Source organism: Ictalurus punctatus, chromosome 8 (assembly GCF_001660625.3).
Source record: "Ictalurus punctatus breed USDA103 chromosome 8, Coco_2.0, whole genome shotgun sequence".
Lineage (NCBI taxonomy): Eukaryota > Metazoa > Chordata > Actinopteri > Siluriformes > Ictaluridae > Ictalurus > Ictalurus punctatus.
In genome coordinates this window covers 18,300,162-18,324,132 of record NC_030423.2, presented here as the reverse complement: position 1 = coordinate 18,324,132, position 23,971 = coordinate 18,300,162, and the positions used below count along the sequence as shown (strand labels likewise).

The following is a 23,971-nucleotide window of genomic DNA, read 5'->3' as shown; positions in this document are numbered from 1 at the left end:
ACCGTTTTGTTGTGGGGAAAAAAAAACCCATCAGTACAAACAAATTTTCATAATTTCAATTAAGTTGGAAAGCTGAAGGTTTAGCTGAAGGCTCGTGAGTAGTGTAGAAGTTAGAGCACCATAAATTATATGAACCAATTGTTGCATTTGTTGTGAAAGGCAGTTTTCTTTCTCACGACCGAGTTTCCCAAAACCATTGCAAAGTTGAGATCATCTTAACTAGGTGAGAGTATTCAATCTGATGCTCACTCTACCATTTTTTTGTGATTGTTGCAGCTAAAAAAGTTTGATTTTGCAGTTTTTGTTGTGTGCTTCTTTTTAGTGGAAAACTACATGAATTGGCGAAATTACAATTGCACAAAATTGTGTTGCACGGTCTTCCGTAGTGATGTTTGTTGGTGAACGAGACCTTTTAGCTGTGCAGTAATACTCTAAAATTGCAAACTCATGCGAATATTGCGGAGTTTCCTTGATTTTGCGTTTATTTCTGCGATCGCAACATCGCAAAATCCTGGAGCGACTGACCTGAGGAAGAAAAATGCTCATAGCTGCCATATCAGCAGCCTGGTCAAGTTACCGCTGAGCAACCACGAATAAAAAACTGACAGCCCAGGCACACAATCTGCTTGTCCCAGCCACAGGTCTACTGACTTAATCTTACCAAGGGCGTAACCATGGTATGGACATTGGGGTGGTCCAAGCCCACAGCATGGGGAAATTGTATGGTGCTGTGGACGTCCTGTGGGCAGAAGTATTCTCTGCTCCATAACCTACCATGAAACCTACCACACCAAGTAGAGGCGAGCTAAGATGTGTGCAGGCAAACCACACACGCTAACATTTAAACACGCAATCACGACTTTTAAACAAACTCAGAAAGGATGCATACCAATGAAACTAAATTCAACACTATATATAAATACATTTTCCCCATGGATGCTTCCAAGCAATGCTGTGCTGCCTGCATTGTGACCAGGTACCATTATTTTCCCAGAAGAGCAATGACTGGCTTAGATGATCATTCTATTTTGATAAACTGAATATTCTGTTTGTGTAACTGGTGTCATTTATTATGTTAATATCATATCATATCATGCTGTTTAGCTTGCTATGTAAATAAGTGTACAACAATATATAGTGGTAACCTGAAACGTTAGCTATGTAAAGGGTACTGGAGTTTTCTTTTCTTAATACTAAAAGACAAACTGCCTTAACTAGTTCTGAATGTTTAACTACGATATGGCCACAACTCAGACGTTAGTTTCATATCTCTCGTTGCCAAGCTAGCACATCTCAGCATTATGCTGAGCCTCATATTTGTAAAATCACTTAGTTGTCCTTAGGCCAAATGTAGTGTAAAGGAACGAAATGCTGTGCAACTTTCCTCACTTCCACTCACATTTGTCTGTCACAACGTGAGGGTTCACAGCGAACTTGGCTGTGAATGTAACGTGAATATGCAAGTGAATGTAACGTTAATGGTCAAAAACTGGAACTGACGTTAGCCTAGCCTACTTCGAGGGTGTGCAAATATCAAAAGTTAATTGGCGGTCATAAGAACAAACCAAGCCATGGTATGATGCCTTCCATACTAAGCTACGGTTACCTACTATTTAGGTATCTAGTTACTTACTGTCTGAAAAAAGTATGTTCTGCTGCACTTTTCTACGCTTGGCTCCTGTCTCCATTTCTTACAGACTGAGCTGCTAAAATACATCAACGAACTTGCGTTGAGTATGGGCGCAACCAAGTGTACAATTGGAGGGGGGGGCACACACCGATTTTCCTTAACAAACGGAAATATATTAAAAAGGAATAGACATAAATAAATAGAATAGATGAAAAAAAGACAGATCTGTTGGCAGGGTTCATTAGAGGGGAACATATAGAAAATATTTTCTACTTTATATTAGGGAGGACAGATTGGTATTTCCACAACATTGGGGGGCGTGGTTACGCCCATGAATATTACCATCGGAGTCCAAAAAATAAAGTACTCTGACTGTGTAAGTTTAGTCTGGCTACAACTGTGAATATGTTCAATATGAAAACACATTAGTTTAACTGAACTGGATATATATATATAAGCAATACAACTAAAATAACACATAAAATATCTCACCATAGTGTTTAAACTGGGTGTTGCTGTTGGAAAACCTCAGCAGTTGTTGTTTTTTTGTTTGTATAGTTTAGGAATATGTTTACACGCCCATAAGCAGCTGGTCATTTTACAGCATGAAAGGCGAGCGCCAACATGGCGGCCATGTTACACAGAACGTCAACTAGCCACGTGTCTAAAATATCTCCTATATGTATGTCTATGAATCATTTCTTCTTTCAGACTTTATCTTCCCCTTCATCATGTTTCTTTTTCCACATATTAAATATTTATATTCTTTTTACATTTGTGGGAGGAGTGAATACACCCAGCTTTTTTTTTTTTTTTTAGCAGAAATGATTTTTCATAAGATATGTCGCTCAGAAAACTTACTACACGGCCTCCCTCTGAAACAGTGCCCTATTTCTTATTCCCTATAAACCTGAGTGCATTACGGGTTTTTTTTACCACCTAGGGTAAATTAGTTGCTCACTAACCATAAGCAGTGCATTGAGGGCTTTTATGAGCACCCTAGACTTTCTGAGGTGTCTACAAAATGGCACGCCTCTCAAAGTAGTGCACTCTGTAGTACACCAATGTCCAAATCGATGCATTCAGAATCCTGTCAACCCCGTTTCTGTTATTCACTTCCTTTTTCTTTCTTGTATCTCTCACTGTGATATTTTAGTCTCTCAGCGTCTAGAGTGCTGTGTGATGAAATTGCAGTGAGAGCTCTCCTCTCTCACACAACACACAAACACACACACTGCAGCATGCTGCTCTCAGCAGCTCAAAAGGATGTGTGTCAGGACGTTGTGTCCATACTGCACAGTCACACCCACACAGTCTCGGTTCAAGGCCTGCAGAATTATGTTCCAAACATCGACACACACTCCCTGACTTATGCTGTTATGAACACACGCGCGCACACACACACACACACACACACACACACACACACAGAGCTGCTGAGCGTGGGAAAATGTGCGCATTGCTCAGATGTAGCAGCAGCAGCACACAATGCTACCTCTATCTCTTTATTTCAAATCTTCAATCTACAGAATACAGCCATCCCTACAGCCGTGATTTCAACCGTCCCTACAACCATTCCTAGTGCTCTCACAACCGTCCCTACAACCATCCCTAGTGCCCTCACTACAACCATCCCTACAGCCATCCCTACTGCCCTCACTAAAACCGTCCCTACAACCATTCCTAGTGCTCTCACAACCGTCCCTACAAGCATCCCTAGTGCCCTCACCACAACCATCCCTACAGCCATCGCTACAACCATCCCTACTGCCCTCACTACAACCATCCCTACTGCCCTCACTACAACCATCCCTACTGCCCTCACTACAACCATCCCTACTGCCCTCACTACAACTGTCGCTACAACCGTCCCTACTGCCCTCACTACAACTGTCGCTACAACCGTCCCTACTGCCCTCACTACAACTGTCCCTACTGCCCTCACTACAACGTCCCTACAACCATCCCTACTGCCCTCACTACAACTGTCCCTACAACCATCCCTAGTGCCCTCACTATAACCATCCCTACAGCCATCGCTACAACCATCCCTACTGCCCTCACTACAACCATCCCTACTGCCCTCACTACAACCATCCCTACAACCATCCCTAGTGCCCTCACTACAACGTCCCTACAACCATCCCTACTGCCCTCACTACAACCATCCCTAGTACCCTCACTACAACTATCCCTACAACCATCACTACTGCCCTCACTACAACCATCCCTAGTGCCCTCACTACAACCATCCCTAGTGCCCTCACTACAACCGTCCCTACAACCATCCCTAGTGCCCTCACTATAACCATCCCTACTACCCTCACTACAACCGTCCCAACAACCATCCCCACTGCCCTCACTACAACCGTCCCTACAGCCATCGCTACAACCATCCCTACTGCCCTCACTACAAGTGTCCCTACAACAATCCCTACTGCCCTCACTACAACCGTCCCTACTGCCCTCACTACAATTGTTCTACAGCCATCACTACAACCATCCCTAGTGCCCTCACTACAACATCCCTACTGCCCTCACTACAGCTGTCCCACAACCATCCCTACAGCCATCGCTACAACCGTCCCTACAGCAATTGCTACAACCATCCCTACTGCCCTCACTAGAACCATCCCTAGAACCATCCCTAGTACCCTCACTACAACCATCACTACAACCGTCCCTACTGCCCTCACTACTAACGTCCCTTCAACCATCCCTAGTGCCCTCACTACAACCGTCCCTACAACCATCCCTAGTGCCCTCACTACAACCGTCCCTACAACCATTCCTACTGCCCTCACTACAACCAGCCCTACAAGTAACCCTACCGCGCTGCCTTCTGCATCTACAAACTATCTACCACTGTGCCTTCAACCATCACTACCAAGGTAGCTTCCCCTCAAATAAAACACAGAGGTCATGCCATCATGATTGTTGAATTACAGTGTTTGTGTAAGTCCCTCTGAAATTACATGAACACAATTAGCGTAAGTTTAACACTGTAGGTATTAATTCAACACATTACTGTGAACTAATCCTTCTGATGTTGTATGAACCCTTACAGTGTTTCATTAACAGATCACTTGACACATACACTTACACCGGTATTTATTGAACACTGTAAGATAACAATTCGAAGAGTTTTATAAGTCTTTGAAGATTGTAATTCAACACTAAGTTAATTCAATGTTATGTGAATTAATACAACATTTTAAAAGTTCAACACTGTAGAAGTTCATCATTTTAAGAGTTGACTAAAGACTATGAGTTAATTCATGATTTAATGCTGCATTAAGTGAGAAAAAGGGCTCTAACTGTTAAATGGGTGGAGTTGAATAAGATTTGAATGATTTATGATTTTTTATTTTTTTTATTTTACCCTATGCACATAAAGCTCCGCCCCCAAAACTTGTGGTGGTTCAACTAGACTTAGCATGCTAACTAGAGTTACAATTAGCAAGGACTGTCATGACAAGCGGACTCGGATATTCAACTGCTTGAAAGTCAAGTTACAACTCTATAAACATGAAACTTCTCCTTATAATGATTGATCAGGATGTGAATCGGTGTTGGGGGCATGTCTATAAAATGATTTACAAGGAACCAATCCTAATACAAACATACTTTCTGGAGTGGAAGGTGGGTTATTCTGAACTGGAGTTTTAAACTGACACAATGGTGTATACTATTTTATGATTTCTAAATAATGTTCCACATTATCAGTACTAGTAAAAAATGAAGAATATTGACCATTGCACCTGTAAAGTCCCCAGGAAGTGCCTTGAAACGTGCAGCGATATTCGATGTGTTGGCGTAATTTAGTCAGGACGGGACATATCGAGTCTCTTCCCCCTTTTTAAATAGCCAATAGCTTTTAAGTAATGTGATTTTTATAATGTTGGGGGTGGGACACCTCAGATTCTACCGAGCATTTGATTGGATAGAAAATCTAACAAGAAGCTGTACAATGAACGCTGAAGTGCAGAATGATGTCATCAAAATTCTTCATCCATACTAATGGTAGCGAGGCTGTACATTTTGAATGCATATAATCTTCTAAATACGAAATTTGTCATTGTTTTGGAGCACACTAGCTTATAGATAACCTTAAGGCAAACACATTCATAATAAAAGCCACAAAACTTCCATTTTGATTTCACGGGCACTTTAAAGAACTAAGTCAGCACTTTATTTAATACTATATTTCTAGGACCTAATACAGCATTAAAAAATAAATAAATAAATAAATAAATAATAATAATAATAATAATAATAATAATAATAATAATAATAATAATTATTATTATTATTAGTTAAATGTATTAATCAGTTCAGCACTGTATGAGCTAATTCATCAGTTTAAGAGTTAATTCTCCACTATGTAAGTGAATTCAACCTTTAAGAGTTCATTCAACACTGAGCTTGGACAAAAATGATACGGGTTAATTCAACACTACAGTTAATTCGACACTACAATATGTGACTTAACACAGAATAATTGAATAGAAAATACACGTTAAATGTCATTTTGCAACAAACAAACACACACACACACACACACACACACACACACTGGACAGGACAGAAAATGGGCTCAAAGCAGCCACACGGCCATATTGAACACAATATGTTTAGACGCAGAATAACGGTATTAGAAACATACTCTGTGTGTGTGTGTGTGTGTGTGTGTGTGTGTGTGTGTGTGTGTGTGTGTGTGTTTAATAACTTACCGGAGCAACACGAAGGCTGTTTATCTGTTTACCGAGCATCCGCCTCCTTCTCTTCAGTTCTGACAGCAAAATGTTTACCAACCGTCCTTCTCCTTTTCCTGTCACACAGAATCTGCTGAGTCTCGGTTGGTTCGGCTAAAGGAGAAGGTGAAGGTGAAAGGAGTGAAATGAGAGAGAGAGAGAAAAGGAGAGATGTTGTGCTGAGATGTTGTTGAGCTCGTCAGTGTCTCTGCAGTGCTCGAGCGCTCACCTCGGGCTCGAGCGCACCAGCGCGCCTGCTCTTACGTCAATGCATTCCAGCTCAGACGCGCGAGCGCGCCTCAACAGTATGAGTAGCCAAAAGAGTCAAAAAAATGTCTAGACGCTAAAATAATAGGCCTACCTGTTATATAAAAGCCAACATGATTTCTAATATTAAACATTTTTTTGTGATCTGTCACTGCATACATTATATGGCCAAAAGTACTGTACTGTATGTGAACACCTGACCATCACACCCATATGTCCTTGATGAACATTCCACTCCAGACTGAGTCCCACTTTGCTTTTATATTAACCTCCACACTTCTGGGAAGGCTTTCCACTAGATTTTGTAGTATGGTTTTGGGGATTTGTGTTCATTCAGCCACAAGAGCAACTCCAGCTTTGGCTAACCATGTGTTCATGGAGCTTGGTTTGAGTACATGTTGGAACAGGTTTGGATCTCTTCGTTCCAGTGAAGGGAAATCTTAATGCTACAGCAGACAAGGATATCATACTGTAGATATTTGTGTGCTTCCAACTTTGTGGCAACAGTTTGAGGAAGAACCACATATGGGTGTGATGGTCAGGTGTCCATACGTTTGGGCATATAGTGTATATGTTTCAGTCACAGGATATTTCTGTTGAGGTTGTCTATAACAGAGCGGCATGGACATACAAAAAAATTACACCTAGTGGAAATTTATTTTAGCTAAGCCACCCAAGGGCATGTTTTTGGGTGGTGGAAAGAAACCTGAGAACCCAGAGGAAACCCACACAGACATGGGGAGAACATCCACAGAAACTCCACCCAAACCGTAACCCAAGAACAGGATCAAACCAAGGACCCTGGAGCTATGAGGTGTCACGCTACCCGCTACACCACTGTGCCACCCACCTAATAAACTAATTTGTTAAACTGTTAAAGCTAGGCATGTTTGCTGGCAAGATAAATTTCCCAGTTGTCCCATAACGTAGCTAACATAGCTAAAAGCAGTATGATAGCGAGGATCTGCTGCACTGCTGCTTACTGAGGATGTACTCTCTGTAGTCAAGTGTATTAGTGAAGTCACTTATCAGTATAAATGGAAATGAATTTTCTTAATGAGGCACAGACACAATAACATTGATACAGTCAGTCCTCTAATCAGTCTTCAAAATGATGGTGTGATGTCACATGAAACCCAATGATAAGTTTCATTTCAGCATTGGGAGGCACACTGCCCATACTACCCTAGCCAGTTTTATATTAAATATTAATGATAAGCTTCTATTTGCTCAGGTTGCATTGAAATGGTAGATCAATTCGTGAAATATATCTTTAACATATTAAATTACAATTATTGTTTTTTAGACAAGCATAATGACCTAGTGAGTTGTATCTGAAACCTACTGTAGCATCAGTGAGAAAGAAGTTTGAAATAATTTGACAGGGATTTTAAATTCACATGACATTATATGACATTATATGACGTACACTTGTTTAATGTAATATTTTATGTTTACAGGCATGTCTTGTTGTCCCTTTTGGCTCTTCATAAGTAATTTGTGTAGCATTCTTTAAATAATACAACAAGAAAACAGAACAATAAGTGTTGAGGTCTGGTAAAAAAAAAAAAAAAGAAAAGAAAAAAGAAAAAAAAGAGAAAAAAAAGAAAGAAAGAAAAAAGACCAAAATTGAAACCAAAATTAACCAAAAAATGAGTTGTTGTTGTTGTTGTTTTTAAAGGTCTACATTAATTCAAACCTCAGCTTTAAAAGAAATCATAAACATATTTCACCAGAACGATATGGAAATGTTTTAAGTGGCATTTTCTAATCTTGTCCTTGCAGTAGGGATTTAAAGATTATACAAGTAAATAATGAGCCAGATTAACAAACATGGCTAATAAATTATGTAATAAATTGCTACCTGATTTGCTCACACAGTGAAAGTTTCATCAAGTTGTTGGTTAAGTGCCATAACAAAACAGACATAAGCCTAATTGAGTCAGTTCTATTTCTACATTTTTATAAAAAATAAATAAATAAATAAATAAACATCACAGTATACGGCAGATTACAGTTAATTAAATAAATAAACAAACAAACAGTAATTAAAAGAAACAATAATGAAGATAAATTTTGTAACAAATAAGGTCTTAAGGTCTTTTTATTTATCATATTACACTAAAGATAAAGAGTATACTGTTATAGTGCAAAAATACCTACACAACTGAAAGCAAGATTATTATTTACACATGTGGTAACATCAAGAGTGCAAGAGCTTTAATAGCATTACAAATCATTTCTAAATGCTGTGGGAAACCAGAGTATTCCTTTCTGGGACAAATGTCATGGGCACTGACTCAACACTGCTCTGAGGAGGAAGTGAAGCTACAGGCTAGAACAGAGAACATTCTGAACATACCACATCATGAGACACAGTGGTGATCCCAATTCTGAACACACACTGCTTGTAAATGGAAAGATAGATTGCAAGAAGCTGTGTGCCTTCCTTGCTTTCTTTTTTGTTTCTCAGCCTGCGTGACTCAAGCAAGCACACCCACGCTTACACACGCATGCATCCCAAATCAATTTCAGACTGAAAACCAATCACATTCGGTCTGGTCGTTGTCAGTGAAGATCTCTTTGATGTTTGGTGTTGATTAGAGAAGCAAGCAGAGCTCATCTGGTGAGTATCACACTTCTCTTGAGCTGGCACAGAGGTGTTAATATATAAAAACATATGGAATGTCACTCAGGCTTGTTCATCTGGTTTATGACACAGTATGACCTATTGTAACCTACAAACACAAACAAAACTTTACACTACAGTTGAACTCTGTAATATTATGCTGACGTCTGAGACGACCAGAATAACTTTTCCCCCCCATAGTGCAGTTTATCGATGCAACCTGCATTAGGCAGACCCTTACAGAAAAGTCACATGAACTTCATGTGTGAGTTTTAGACATATTGGACATGTGGTTTCACATGCAGAGGATGTGTTTTTATTTTGCCATTTGATTATTTTCAGCATGATTCAGTCATTTTAAGTTGTGATCACATTACTCACATAATCACCATCATGAATGTATCATGATCACATGACATTTATGTGATTTATGAAATTTGTGTCCAACTAATACGGGCTATATCTGTTTTCTTTTTTTTTTCTTTTTTTTACAAAAAATGAGACTATGTGGCTTAATAGTGTTGTTTAATGAAGATTTAACCCTTTAACTTCATGGTAAACAATTCATATATCTCCAATTTTTGATAATATAATATAAAACTACTTTTTACCTATCTAACCGGAAAGGGGGGGTTTAAATTTTAAATAACAAAAAATGCCATGTCAGATGAACAGGAAGTGCTGTTTGCACATCCTTTTCTGCAGTCACATGGCATGGTGAAGGTCATCATCGAAGGGCTCTCAAAATGATGAAGTTTTTAAAAATTTAGCTAAAACTACTCAAAGGAAACAATTTAAACACTACCTGAGATAGGTTAAAAGTTATTTTTTGTAATTTAAACAAGTTTATATATTTTGAGTATTTTGTTAAATGGTAAAATGTAATAATGGTTGCCATATGGGCAACAACATGTGATAATGGAAATGTGATATGTGCATTCAAGAATTGAAACAGGCCTACATAGCAATAAAGACACTAGGCTTCTCTAATACTATATTAACATTTTTCACATTCAAAATAAAAAAAAAAAAAACGATTGTAATTTCAGACATTTTGCCGTTGCATCCTATTTTCAAAATTTTGTGTTTCAAGAAAAAGAATTAGGAATTCAAGAGAAAGAATTAAAAATATACTTCACCTAAAACATGTTTGGATAACATTTTTGTATGTATTTTGAGTGAGTAAATCCATCCATATGTTTTTTTTTTGTTTTTTTTTTTTTACAATATTAATACCTTTCTAGTAGATATAACTTTTACATGCTTACTGTGTGGCAAAAAAAATTATAGTTTATAAAATGTAGCAACTGGAATTGCAGTCACATATATTTTGTGTTATTTGTGACGATATGGTAATTTCCACCAAATTTATGGCAACAATTTACCAACTAACCTAATTCAAGTAATAAGTTACAATTTACCAACTAACCTAATTCAAGTAATAAGTTACAATTTACCAACTAACCTAATTCAAGTAATAAACAATATACAATTTAAAAAAATAAAAACATTTCTGATGTAAATATAATAATTCATGCAGTTAAGAAATTTATAGAATAGTACATTAATGCTTATATGTTCAATTCGCTAACAATCTTGAAACAGAATCTATAAATAAATTATTTTCTAATTAGCTTTACTGACATAACCCCTGAGGTGAGTATCTACTCCCACTGAGCCGATTAACATTTACAGTGTTGAATTAACAGAGTACTGAATTAACACAGTGTTTTACAGTGTTTCTATATCGTAAATGTAAAACACTTTAAGGCATCGATCCAATACTGTAAAAACAGTTAAGACAACATTTTAAGACCTAATTCAACACTACATAAACATCTGTAATCTATAAACAAGAACTACACTTCAGTTTGGAGATAAACTCTGCAACATTAAGCTGGCAGCATCCAGAATCACCTTTTTTTCCCCTTAATGCAATTTATCATTCCATCATGCATATGATAATATGATTATATAGTTCCTTTTTGAATTTTGAAAAAGGTTATATACCTGTCTTTATGAAATGAGATTAAGTCACTTAAAATGTGGTTTAGGCAGCAGTTTACAGAAAAATATTTGGCTGGTATTTGGGTGAGACAGAGATTTCATACTTAGGCTACATTACTTAGGCCCCATACCTACTCTATATTAGCCTTGAAGCACTCTACATTTAAGACATTTTTTATTTCTGCCTGAACATTTCCTTTAAAGGAAAGTGATCGAAGAGCTACGAGAGGGTTTAGATAGTCTGGTAAATCACCACAGTGATAATAAAACCTGATTTCCTCTTTAGGCCCATATTCATGCGTAACACTTGGCTCTATGAAGAGATTTTTCCACAAAATTGAGAGAGAGCGCCTTTCTCCCATAGGGAAGTCACTGACGGTGATGGCAGAGAATACAGGGGTTACTATGGGAACCACTTCCTCAACAAGCTGACTGTGAAGTAAGGAAGCTCATTATGCACTGAGCCAGAAGAGAGGAATTCAGATAGTAAATGCACATTTATATGAGTCAGGCCTTGTCATAGTAACCCTAGATACCAGATACCAAATTCCAGGTTTGGGCTGGAGTTTATGGACAGCTAAAATATGCTTAATTAGTCATGGAAACATTAGTCTTGTTCACACATTTTATACATATACTAGTGATTTTATAATAGAATACCAATATAGCACAAAATGTTTTATGCTGTATGTTATGGATACAGTTTATCACAGTGTCTTGCTCAAATTTTATAATTGTGCTTTGTTTCAAATGTACCTAATGAATTAGTCATAAAGTTGGCCTGATGCCAAACTGGAAGCAGTCAGCTTTCTTCACTTAGACATGTCTTGGCAGATCGATGGGATTTTGGATAAAGGGAAATAGTGTTAGATTTACAAACACATTTTATAGTTCTTTTATTTCACTTTGTTACTCTCAGGCACAGGGAAACCTGAAGGTTCCCTTATTTATACAGATGATTTATTAAAAACAATGTTTATATTTGTTAGAGAAAATGACCTTAGAGACAGTGGATATTCAGCATCCACTTTAAAGATTATATGATTATGTTTTATGCTTTATTTATTTATTTATTTATTTATTTTTTAAAAAGAGACTGATTATATATCTTAAATATTGGTATTGGATTTGGTTCTTGAAGTTAAATATTTTAGTTTGTATTTTCAATTGAGATACACTATGGGATTTTTCTTTTAATATGTTTTTAAATGTGAAAGTCTCATGGAACACACAATTGACTTCATACTGAAGTTTTTGTCATATGTTTGTTCGGGGTTTTTTAAAATTATTTTTAAAAAGTGTTATGCATTCCAGTGTATACAAGATATACAGAGGAATGACAATAAAACACACTTGACTTGACTTTTAACAAAATGAGTTTGTTTATCCTTTAACAACTGCAATTTGTTATAGTCGTTTGGGCACATCCTTAATGAATAAATGTTTAGCATTGATAATTATATAAAACCATATAATGAATCAAGTAATGAAAATGTAAGCTCTCCAGTCTAGTTACATAAACATTATGGGTGTTTCCCAGTGGCTGCTGTATTATACAGATGTGATGTAACATCTCCCCCTTGTGGAGCAGCAGGACAGAGAGTGCAAAAAGAGCACATCCACATACTTTACATTGCTCCTCCTCTTAACTGATGCGTTGTGGGCCTGTGGTGAATGCCATTAGCAAGTGTAAAGTTAAATTCATAATTACACCGTTAAAGGCTAACTTTTACATTTAAAGAACATCTGGAATAAACTATATATTCATATGGAAAACAACTGCGCATGCGCGAGCTCCTTAGCTTTAAGCTTTTTATTTTAAGCAGATTTTTGTTTATTTTATTCTGCATTTTAAATAAAATTGATCAAACCCATTGTTTTGTTTTTGTGTCAGAATTGCATTTAATTCACCATGCTTTACGAATAAAAAAAACAACCCCGACTTAGATCTAATTAATATAGACCCACTGTAATTCTGGGGAAATTACTTTGATCAGTGCATTTGCACAGTTCCATGAATCCAAATGCACCTTATGTAAAATAAAATCCACATTAGAAATCTCCTTTTAGAGATTTACCAAGTATGCTTACATCACATATAGCCTACATACAGTACAGTAAATATATTTGTATATAGATCCAGTTACCGTCATGACGCTGATCCCGGAAGTAAAAGTTTATTGGCGGAATCTCAAATGTCACAAAAGTGCACTATATAACGTGTAGAAACCCTTTATATCACCCAGTATGTAGTTCACCACTAGGGTAGGGAGTAGAATACAATTTAGGACACAGGCTTTCCCCCTCGACACTTCGAGGACTTAATGTTTTTTCATTTGTAATTATTTATTTAGTTGCAGAGCGGCCATTTAAAGGCATGAGCTCCGGGTTACTGAGGCTGGGACTGCAGCTTCGTCCTGACCGGCTAGTGTCCTGCCACAGAGCATGGAGAAAACATTATTCTGCTCAAGTAAGAGCTGCTACTCTCTCTCTCTCTCTCTCTCTCTCTCTCTCTCTCTCTCTCTCTATATATATATATATATATATATATATATATATATATAAATAAATCTGTGTGTGTGCGCGTGCGTGCTATGTCGTTTCGGATACATAAAAACTTTCTAAGAAATACCAGTGACATTATTAGTATTATTATTATTATTATTAGTAGTAGTAGTAGTAGTAGTAGTAGTAGTAGTAGTATCATCATCATCCAGCATACAGTCTTTCATGTCGTGTTGAGCAGTTTTAGATGTGGTTTTGTTCAGCTGTGTTCAAAATAATACCATTAATCAGGGTTGACAGGTTTGCAGCCCAACTACATCACAAACACCACACAAAAGACCTGAGCCTAGCCCAAAAAACAAGATCTTGGTGGCCATTGGAGTATTTCTTCTTCTTCTTCTTTTTTTTTTCTTTTTTTTTTTTAACTCCCTTGCACACATTTACATCTAGGGGCAGTTTGGGGCAGTTTAGTGTAGTCAGTCCACCTTCGTGCATGTTTTTGGGAGGTGGGAGGAAACCTGAGAACCTGCAAAAAACTACACAGACAGGGAGAACATGCAAAACTACATGCACATACAGTACCTCGAGCTCAGAATCAAACCGGCGACCCTGGTGCTCCACTGTTCCACCTTGGATCACCACCGAGTAGATATTATTTTGGAGCCAGCCCTTTCTAAGTACAGAGTGCTCAGAGACACTGAGTTTATCAGGCACAGCAGATTAAATTTCACAGTCAGTGAAAGTGCACTTATATGTGAAATTTACTTTAAAAGCATTGTGCTTTTAATCGTTTTTATTGCTTGTATTTTTTGGTATTGGAAAACAACATCATGAGAGTACAGAAACAAATGAGAACACACACTGAGAAACACCCTGCTACACTCTGAATATACAGGACCACAGCTGGCCCCATTCATTGATGTTTTTTGTTTTCCTGCCTGTAGAGTGGAGCTCTCGAACAGGCCGTAGCAGCTTTCCGCTCAGTCATCGGTGATGATGGTGTGTCTATGGGTTTAGCAGTGCGAGAACAGCATGGGAGAGATGAGTCGGTGCACAGGTGAGACACACGAAGTTCATGCTATGACTGAAGCTCATTCCACAATAGATAAAGATCCTGTTGAGTGATATTGTGTCTAGAACAAATTGGCAACATTTATGGCTTCCATTTGTAGTAATAGTAAGCCATGGTGACTGGATAATTTTAAAGACATTTTATACAGTTTTATAACACACTTTGTTGCCTTGATTTACTCCAATTAGACATTCAGAATGACCTGGATAAATTAATGCAAACCAAAGACAAGTGCATTAATTATAGTCCACTATAGGCATGCACTAATCTTTGCTAATACAGCTAATATTAAACATACACAACGTTAGTGAGGGGTTTATGTAACAAAAATAAAACTGATAAAAATGGATTTGGTAAAAATGCAGGTAGAGAAATTTAGCTTATGAAAATGCAACTGATTTTATAATCAAGTGATAAACAGTAATTTCATTTAGTAAATTCAGAGATGATTTAAAAGCATGGCATATTTTGATTAAGCATAAGACATGTCTAAAATGTATCATTGTTCATCATTTATGATTCATACCATGAAACTACTATTAACATGTAATATGGTTATGTATAAGGATAGAAATGACAAGAAAGGAGATTGAAAAAAATCATTACGATAAAGTAATTTAATTGTAATTAAACATCAGATAATTTACACAAGCTTTTACACACAGTTACTTTCTCCTTGTTTATCCTTTGGCATGGGTATTTTAACTTCCCCCACATTCATCTTTTACTGTCAGTTAAATTTGGTACTTGTGTGGTGTGGGTAATTTTTTCATTATTATTTCTACCTTGTTTATTGTGGGTCATTTTTGTTATTTCTACCTTGTATCCACCATGTATAACAGTATTTCATTCTGATTTGTCAGATGTCGCCCCCCAGATGTTGTTGTGTTCCCCCGGTGTGTGGAGGAGGTCAGTGCTCTAGCCAAAATCTGTCACCATCACCGATTACCCATCATCCCCTTTGGCACAGGAACGGGTCTGGAAGGAGGAGTGTGTGCTGTGAAGGTGAGTGTGAGAGTCTCTTGCGTGCACCCCCCAACTCCCCCATAACATTACAGTGTTCAGCTACATGATAAAATATTGTTTGTGTTTCTGAAAGAGTACAGAGTAGTCCAGATTAAGTCTACTATATATGATTTTTGGCTAAGAAACATCACTTAAGCTTCTATTACATTTTTAATTATTTCATTTTTTGTCTGAAACATTGTGTGTTGCAGGGTGGTGTGTGTTTCAGTCTCAGGAAGATGGACCAGGTGCTAGATTTGCACCCGGAGGACTTTGACGTGACCGTGGAGCCCGGTGTCACTCGTAAAGTACTCAACTCCTACCTGCGTGACACAGGCCTCTGGTTCCCCGTGGGTGAGACTCACTATAATAATACTAACTGAGTTTAAAGACAGAGCTTCATCATGAGTGGTTCAGTGCAGGATGTGTAGTTCCCTTCTGAGCTGGATGTCAATCAGTGCAGGTGAGCCTTTAGTGTATTACAGTAGGTGTGTGTGTTTGTGTGTGTCAATAGACCCTGGTGCTGATGCCTCTCTTTGCGGCATGGCTGCCACCAGTGCATCAGGCACTAACGCTGTGCGCTACGGTACCATGCGCGATAACATCCTCAATCTGGAGGTGGTGCTGGCGGACGGGACAATCATACACACAGCAGGCAAAGGGCGACGACCAAGGTATAACACACACCCTGCATCTCAACCTTACTAATGATATTAATAATAAGCAATAAAGTTCAAATGCTACAAAACAAACCCTGTCAAGTGAAAAATAAAGAATTCTATCCTTCATTTATCCTCAGTCTCACTGTAATGACTTGTTTGTAGAAAGAGAGCAGCAGGCTACAACTTGACGAACCTGTTTGTGGGCTCTGAGGGGACGTTGGGGATCCTGACCAAGGCCACACTCCGGTTGTATGGCATTCCAGAGGGCATGGCGTCGGCCGTGTGCTCCTTCCCCTCAGTTCAGGCAGCCGTGGACAGCACGGTGCAGGTGCTGCAGGCCGGAGTGCCCATCGCTCGCATCGGTGGGTGAACATTAAAGGGCACAGCGAGTCCACACTGCACCATCTGCACATCCAGAATAATAGTTTTCAGTGTCGCATTTTACTAGGATATGGTTACAGTTTTTGTCTATAAAAGTGTTGGTCAATTTTAAAAGGCACAGTGTCATATTACAGAATTCCTGGACGATGTGATGATCGGTGCCTGTAACCGCTTCAACTCTCTGTCCTACCCGATCCTGCCGACGCTCTTCCTCGAGTTCCATGGCAGCTCCAGGAGTCTGGAGGAGCAGGTGTCTATCACAGGTGTGTGTGTGTGTGTGTGTGCGCTGAAATAAACACACTGAGATTCTGAAAATATCGGTCAGAACTTCCCGAATATTGATGAAAAAATCCAGAAAAACAGAATTTTGACTCCGGTTTTGCAGTATACTTGGACTTGAAAGAGGGCCAAGACACGTCCCTGAAGAATCTGTAATATTTCATATACAGTTAAGGCTAACAGTTTACATACACCTAGGCTAGTTAATATCAGTTTTTCACAACTCCATACAATAAACTTTTCATTTTACCTTACATTTCTAGATGCCAGTTGGGGGATCTACTTTGCTCACTTCAGGGGTATTTTTAAATCTATCAATAAGATACAGATTTATTTCAGCTTTAATTCACTATATCATAATCCCAAAATTCTCCACTATTATGGATCAACACACAAAGATCTCAAATGCAGATTTTTCAGTTTCCAGTTCTAATATCCAGATGGTTATCAAAGCTGAAACAGAGCCCAGTTTGAGTCGATAAAATTGTACTTAGCAAACTGGCTTGATAAATGCAGCTCACTTTGCTATATTCCCTTTGTGCATTTTAAGATGTAAATCTTTTAAAACTGTGAGACATTTTTATTCAGGAAAACTTATTAAATATTAATGATTACTTTTTAATTTAAAGGTATTTCAGGCATACTAATAAGTACCAAGAAGGACTATACTTGTGGGGAGGTTGTTGGCATCGACTTCTACATGTTCGTTGATCGTTTTAGCACCTTGACATTTAAACAATATGGCCAAAAGTTTGTGGACACCTGATCGTGAGCATTTAAAGCAGCAGACAACATAACTGCATATATCGTGTCTTGGTGTGGACACTAATATAGTTATTGTTATAGTTATTGTTATAGTTATCGTTCTTGGTAAGAATGGGCCTTTAGTTCCAGTGAAGGGAAATTGTAAAGATTAAGCATACAAAGTCATCATAAACAATTGTGTGCAACAGTGTGAGGAAGAACCAACAACTTCGTGGCAACAGTTTAGGGAAGGCCCACATATGGGTGTGATGGACAAGTGTCCACATACTTCTGGTCATGTAGTGTATAATTTAGTAGTAATAATAATTTTGTAATAATAAAATTGTGTGTGTGTCTCCAGAGGAGATCACACGGGAGAATGGTGGCTCGGACTTCGCCTGGGCTGAGGATGAGGAGACACGCTCACGGCTATGGAAAGCTCGACATGATGCCTGGTATGCCGCACTAGCACTGCGGCCGGGCTGCAAGGTGAGAACACACACACACACACACACACACACACACACACACACACACAACTGCTGTGCCAAAAAACAAGAAAAATCCAATTTTGTTCTTTCTATATCTCTATATATTTTTCTGTCTCTCTCTTTCTCATTGTGTCTCCCCTCAATGAATGCGATTGGTCAGATTTGTGTTTGTATATGAGCATGTTTTTTATATCTAGGCTGGGACCAAATGTCCCCACAAGGATAGGAATAGTATGGGTCAGTTTTGATCTTGTGGGAACATTTTTCTTTTTTCAAAAAACTTTCCTTTTTACAAATTAAAAAATGCTGTATGGAGTAAAGGGAAACACAATAAAAGGTAATAAAAGAAAATAACCGATGCTGCAGTAAGTGTGTTCCAGTCTCTCCATCACTGCGTGTGTTTGGCTGCAGCTCGTTTCATCATTCATCTTCATTTGGAGACTTTAAAAAAATTAATTAAAATGGGTATGGATGGAAATGTAGCTCATGATGGCTCAAACCCAAAACAGACCAGTGTATACGCCTGACTGTGTGACTGATTACTCCCTTCTCTGTTTCTCTCATTTGCTGTGCAGGCATACTCCACCGATGTGTGTGTGCCAATCTCCCGTCTGCCTCAGGTCATAGTAGAAACCAAAGACGACCTGATCAGAAGCAATCTTATAGGTATACACACATTCACTAAGTTCCAAATGCAAGCTTACGAATGTGACATTAAGATTAAATAGTGTGCTGAAATAAAGTGTAAAGTTAGCTACACTTTCTGTAACATTTCTGTAGGTCACATAGCATCACTGTGCTCTCTTTAGCTGAATGAGTTCGTTTACAATATATAGAGTGCAATCTTGCTATCATTTCACTAAGAAACTATAAAGTCCTCTGTCCTGAAGACTTTAGTTGTTTTGGAAAACAGCTTAAAGATGTTTACAGCTTACAAGTTAGAGCTTTACCTCTGTGTTTCACAACCCCTTCGAAAACCCCTTACTAAAGGCCCCTCCAAAAATATTGGAGCAACAAGGCCAATTCCGTTGCTTTTGCTATACTCTGAAGACATTTGGGTTTGAAATTAAAACATGAATATGAGACAATAGATCAGAATTTCAGCTTTCATTTCCTGATATTTACATCCAGACGTGTTAAACAACTTAGAACATGGCACCTTTGATGGCAGACCAACCGATTTTTAGGTGAGCAAAAGTATATGAACAGACAGTCTTAAAGTAAATAACACTTAATATTTGGTTGCTTATACCTTATTCCAATAACCGCATCAATCCGGGGACCCACTGACATCATATAACTGTTGAATTCTTCTTTTGTGATGCATTTCCAGGCTTCTACTGCTGCTTCTTTCAGTTGTTGCTTGTTTCAGGGGTTTCTCCCTTCAGTCTCCTCTTCAGGAGGTGAAGTGCTGCTCAATTGCGTTAAGGTCTGGTGATTGATTTGGCCAGACTAAAACCTACCACTTTCGCCATGATGAAGTCCTTTGTTGTGTTGGAAGTGTGTTTTGGGTCGTTGTCATGCTGCATGATGAAGTTCCTCCCAATTAGATTGGATGCATTTCTCTGTAAATTGGCAGAGTTTGTTTCTATTTACATCTGAATTCATTCTTGATCATGAGTTACATGATCAATAAAGATTATTGAGCCTGTTCCAGAAGTAGCCATGCAAGCCCAAGTCATGCTTGACTGATGTTTTGGATCATGAATAGAACTGTTCGTTCTCCACACTTTGGCAATTTCCATCACTTTGGTAGAGATTAATCTTGGTTCCAGAACTTTTGTGGCTCATCTCTGTATTTCTGTGTGATTTCCAATCTGGTCTTCCCATTCTTATTGCTTAAGAGTGGTTTGAATCTTGTTTGAATGAGCCTTAAATTTATGGCCTCTATGTTTCTATGTGACTGTGATACCTTCATCCCTGCCCTATGGAGGTTGTTGGTGAGGTCACTTGTTTTTGGCTTTATGTTCACAGCTTTCACAATGTTTGTCATCTACTGCTGTTGTTTTTTTTTGGCCGACCTATTCAGTGTTGGGTTGTTAGTACAGCATTGGTTTCTTTCTTTTCAGGACTTTCCAAATTGTTATATTGGCTATGTTCATGCAATGGCTCTGATAGCTTTTCCCTCTTTTCTCAGCTTCAAAATGGCTTCTCTGTGGGGCGTATTAGAAATGTGTGTGTGTGTGTGTGTGTGTGTGTGTGTGTGTGATGTTGCTGTGTCAGGTCCGATTGCAGGTCATGTGGGAGATGGGAACTTCCACTGCTTCATGGTGTTAAACCCTGATGACCCTGATGAAGTGCAGAGAGTTCACGAGTTCACAGATAGACTGGCCAGGTCTGAACATCTCTCTCTTTCTGTTTCTCTCTCTCTCTCTCTCTCTGTCTCTCTCTCTCTCTCTGTCTCTCTCTCTGTCTCTCTCTCTCTCTCTCTCTCTCTCTCTCAGCTTCCACGTGAATCTTTATGCATATAGCTGACTCCAAAAGTCTTTTTAAAAAATGGTCAAATTATAGTTTCTCAATATCATAGTATATCATTTTCCACTAACCCGAGGAAATAAAGCCTATTTCCATCTGAAGGATTTTAGGCAAAAATGTTTTGAAATGGTTTCCAATTAAGAAACAACAATTAATTGTAACTACTTACAAATATCAAATACAGGCGAAACCTCTTTCCGTATAACTTTAGCACATAAAATGTTGGTTGAAATGGGGGAAAAAGCTATTGTGGGAACAGTTTTAATTTCAAAATTTCATTTAATGAAAATAAAATTACCAATTACCCCTGTTCACACCGGGACGATTTTCATGGCGAGAAAAACGGTCCGTTTAACTCCCCAATGGCTGTCAGTGAGAGTGTTCACACCCAGGAGTAAAATGTGTGGCATCAAAGCATCCCTTTTTTTTACCGTAGAGGGATTAGTTTTTTATTGAGATTCACGCTTTTGTTCACGCGCCCGGAGCCGCTGAAATTACATAAAAGTATGCGTTGATAGTGCTCAAGTACAAAACTGTCTTAGCGAAGAAGAAGCCTAAAAAAAAGGCGAAGAAGTTTCAAGCACCCACCATTTTACTGAGGGAGTGCACAAGTGACTTACCTGAAATGAAATGCTCAATGCTAATAAATCCTTCTGCCTACACACACAAACAAGGTTTCATTTGAAAACACCAGATTCAAAATTACACACTAAATACCATAAGTGTATTTATTATGTTGTGGCTATTTTTTGATGATACTGAAATGCAAGAAAATATTGTAAATGATCCATTTAATTCTTTCAGTGTTGTTGTTTTTTTTGTTTTTTTTTTACACTAAAGAGCATTGTTTGTTTCTTTATCTCTTCCCTGCAAATGCTAATCCGCTGATTAAAATAGCTAAGTGCCCCATTATTGAGTCGGTGTATTATCATATTGACCATAAAAAAAAGACTATTCATAGTGAACACTTCAGCAATTTACAGGAACATTAATATTTTGGGGCACAACAATAGTTGCCCCCTCCCAAAATATTTTTATTAAAAAAATAAAATAATCTGGGTCTTCCCATAACTATGTTAATGCTATTGCTGCGATTGATGAATTCAAATCATTACTTATTTAAAAAGAGTATATTGTTTAAAATGAGAATTTTAAGGATTTAGCTTTAAAGAAGTATTTGTTGCAGTGGCCAAATCACCAAAGACCTTACATTTCACACAAGTGCATACGTGCTTTAGCGAATTTGAAAAGTGTGTGAACAGTTTAAAGGTGTGATTACTGACGACTTCTTCTTCTCAGTGATAAGCGGGTGTCAGAAACAGAAAGTTGTGCAGCGCCACCTTGTGTATTTCTGTGTTTCAATAAGCGTCATCTACTGTCAGGGAGTGAATTCACACTTTCATTCAGTGCGTTGCTGCATTTAACGCCTGGGTGTGAAACACAAAAAAACCTCAGTGAAGAACGGACTGTTTAACGCACTGCGAAAAACCTGGGATAAGGTCAATAGGAATATGTTGTGTAAACAGGTTGAGTAAAGACTTCTCTTACAGCCTTAAATGGTTTCTTAAATAATAAAGACCAGCTGAATAAAATGTATATAAAAATACTGTGGACTTTTGGATTTAACTGGATCGCTTTTCTTCTGATGAACATGGATAATAATTAGTGCTGCTTCCCCCAATCTTCCCGTGTGTGTTTATAGGATGGCTCTGTTAGTTGGCGGGACGTGTACAGGAGAACACGGCGTGGGTTTGGGGAAAAGGGCTCTGCTGCGGGAGGAACTCTGCCCTCGGACCATGGAGGTGATGCAAGGCCTCAAAGCCACACTGGATCCCAAAAACCTCATGAACCCTGGGAAAATCCTGTAGGTGACCTTTGACCTGTGGTCAGAAGCAGAGAGGACAGAACTAATATGAGAGTACATCTCTTCATCTCAAATGGTAGATCACATGTGTAGTGGTGGTGTTAGAACGTCACCCATTTTAAGTATCCTGAACACTAGAATATGGTTCTCATAAGACGTCTTCTCTGTGGCCAAGAGTCTGTGTGTGTTACCCATAATCTAATCAAATGTGATGCTGCGAAATGGCATTTGCTGATTGCTATAAATGGCAGTGATTCAGTTTAGCCTTTAAATAATTCATTATAAAGGACAGTGAATCAATTCAGCTTTTAAATGATTCACTATAAATGGCAGTGAGTCGGTTTAGCCTTTAATTTATTACATAATTTGATAAATTGTGACATTAGCACATGTTCACATTTATTAAGCATTGTTTAAATTACATTAAATCAGTTTTTGAACTTCTCGTTTCGACTTTGTGAATAGCCTATGACTGGAATAGTTTGAGAGATGACAGGTGAAATAGTGATATTATGCATAATCTGTCTTTTTTTTTTGTTGGAGAAATAGAAATGAGCTTTCCACTAGCTGTTCATTCAATTGATCAGTCTGAGTTGTCCATGATAAAGAAAGGCAGCCATCTGCTTACTGCTTTCCATATAGGACACTTTATCTCAGAAATGCCCTCTACCTAGGCCGCTTGTTATCGAATGGAAGCATGGATCAGTTGAAGCATTTCCAATAACAATACAATTAACTTTGGTTCTAATTTAATTTCAAACACGGAATGAATAAATATATTCTTAAAAAAGGTATTAATTACCTTATTATTGCTTTTAAGTCAAATATGAATGCAGGAATATACTCACTGTGGTAAGTGACTGTGTTTTGCATGTTATAAATCCCAGTAGATCATATTGTTGCTTACTGGTACTTTCCCACATTGGACATATTATTGGAGTTTAAATTATATTCTGAAATTGAATATTACAGTTCAATAATTGAAACTATATTATAGTTAGAAGATTTGTTTGCAGTTAACTCAGTAAACAGTTAACAGTAAACTGCAGTTGTAAACAAAAAAGACCCGAGTAGCTTAGCAACCTGATGCTAATTTTAGAATCTGACTGAAGACTCTATCAAGAATTTTATTTAGGAATCTGATTGAGATTAGCTGAAATGTTATCCACTTATTGTGATTCCACTAAATATGGAATTATGAACAAA

The 23,971-nt window shown here is 38.0% G+C and overlaps 2 protein-coding genes across 2 annotated transcripts in view; one reads left to right on the top strand and one right to left on the bottom strand.

Annotated features, from left to right (window-relative positions):
* Positions 1-6,638, bottom strand: part of snrkb (SNF related kinase b) — a 33,958-nt gene extending 27,320 nt beyond the window's left edge. The window contains exon 1 of the mRNA XM_017474028.3: positions 6,364-6,638. The gene's annotated coding sequence lies outside the window, so the exon portion shown is untranslated. The remainder of the gene's footprint in view (positions 1-6,363) is intronic.
* Positions 6,639-9,258: 2,620 nt separating this feature from the next.
* ldhd (lactate dehydrogenase D) lies at positions 9,259-23,205 on the top strand. Its single transcript, XM_017474030.3, has 12 exons — positions 9,259-9,277; positions 13,642-13,757; positions 14,737-14,849; positions 15,728-15,869; positions 16,082-16,223; positions 16,384-16,543; positions 16,694-16,893; positions 17,047-17,175; positions 18,297-18,424; positions 19,002-19,092; positions 20,650-20,761; positions 22,604-23,205. Exons 2-12 carry the CDS (start codon positions 13,665-13,667, stop codon positions 22,767-22,769), a joined length of 1,476 nt encoding a protein of 491 aa, XP_017329519.1. The 5' UTR covers positions 9,259-9,277; positions 13,642-13,664; the 3' UTR covers positions 22,770-23,205.
* The last annotated feature ends 766 nt before the right edge of the window (positions 23,206-23,971 follow it).

What these genes read in the sequence shown, in the direction of transcription:
- ldhd (XM_017474030.3), top strand. Translation starts at nt 13,665, where the DNA reads ATGAGCTCCGGGTTACTGAGGCTGGGACTGCAGCTTCGTCCTGACCGG. An exon ending in GGAGCAGGTGTCTATCACAG is followed by an intron (nt 17,176 to 18,296) that starts GTGTGTGTGTGT and finishes GTGTGTCTCCAG; the next exon opens with AGGAGATCACACGGGAGAAT. An exon ending in GATCAGAAGCAATCTTATAG is followed by an intron (nt 19,093 to 20,649) that starts GTATACACACAT and finishes TTGCTGTGTCAG; the next exon opens with GTCCGATTGCAGGTCATGTG.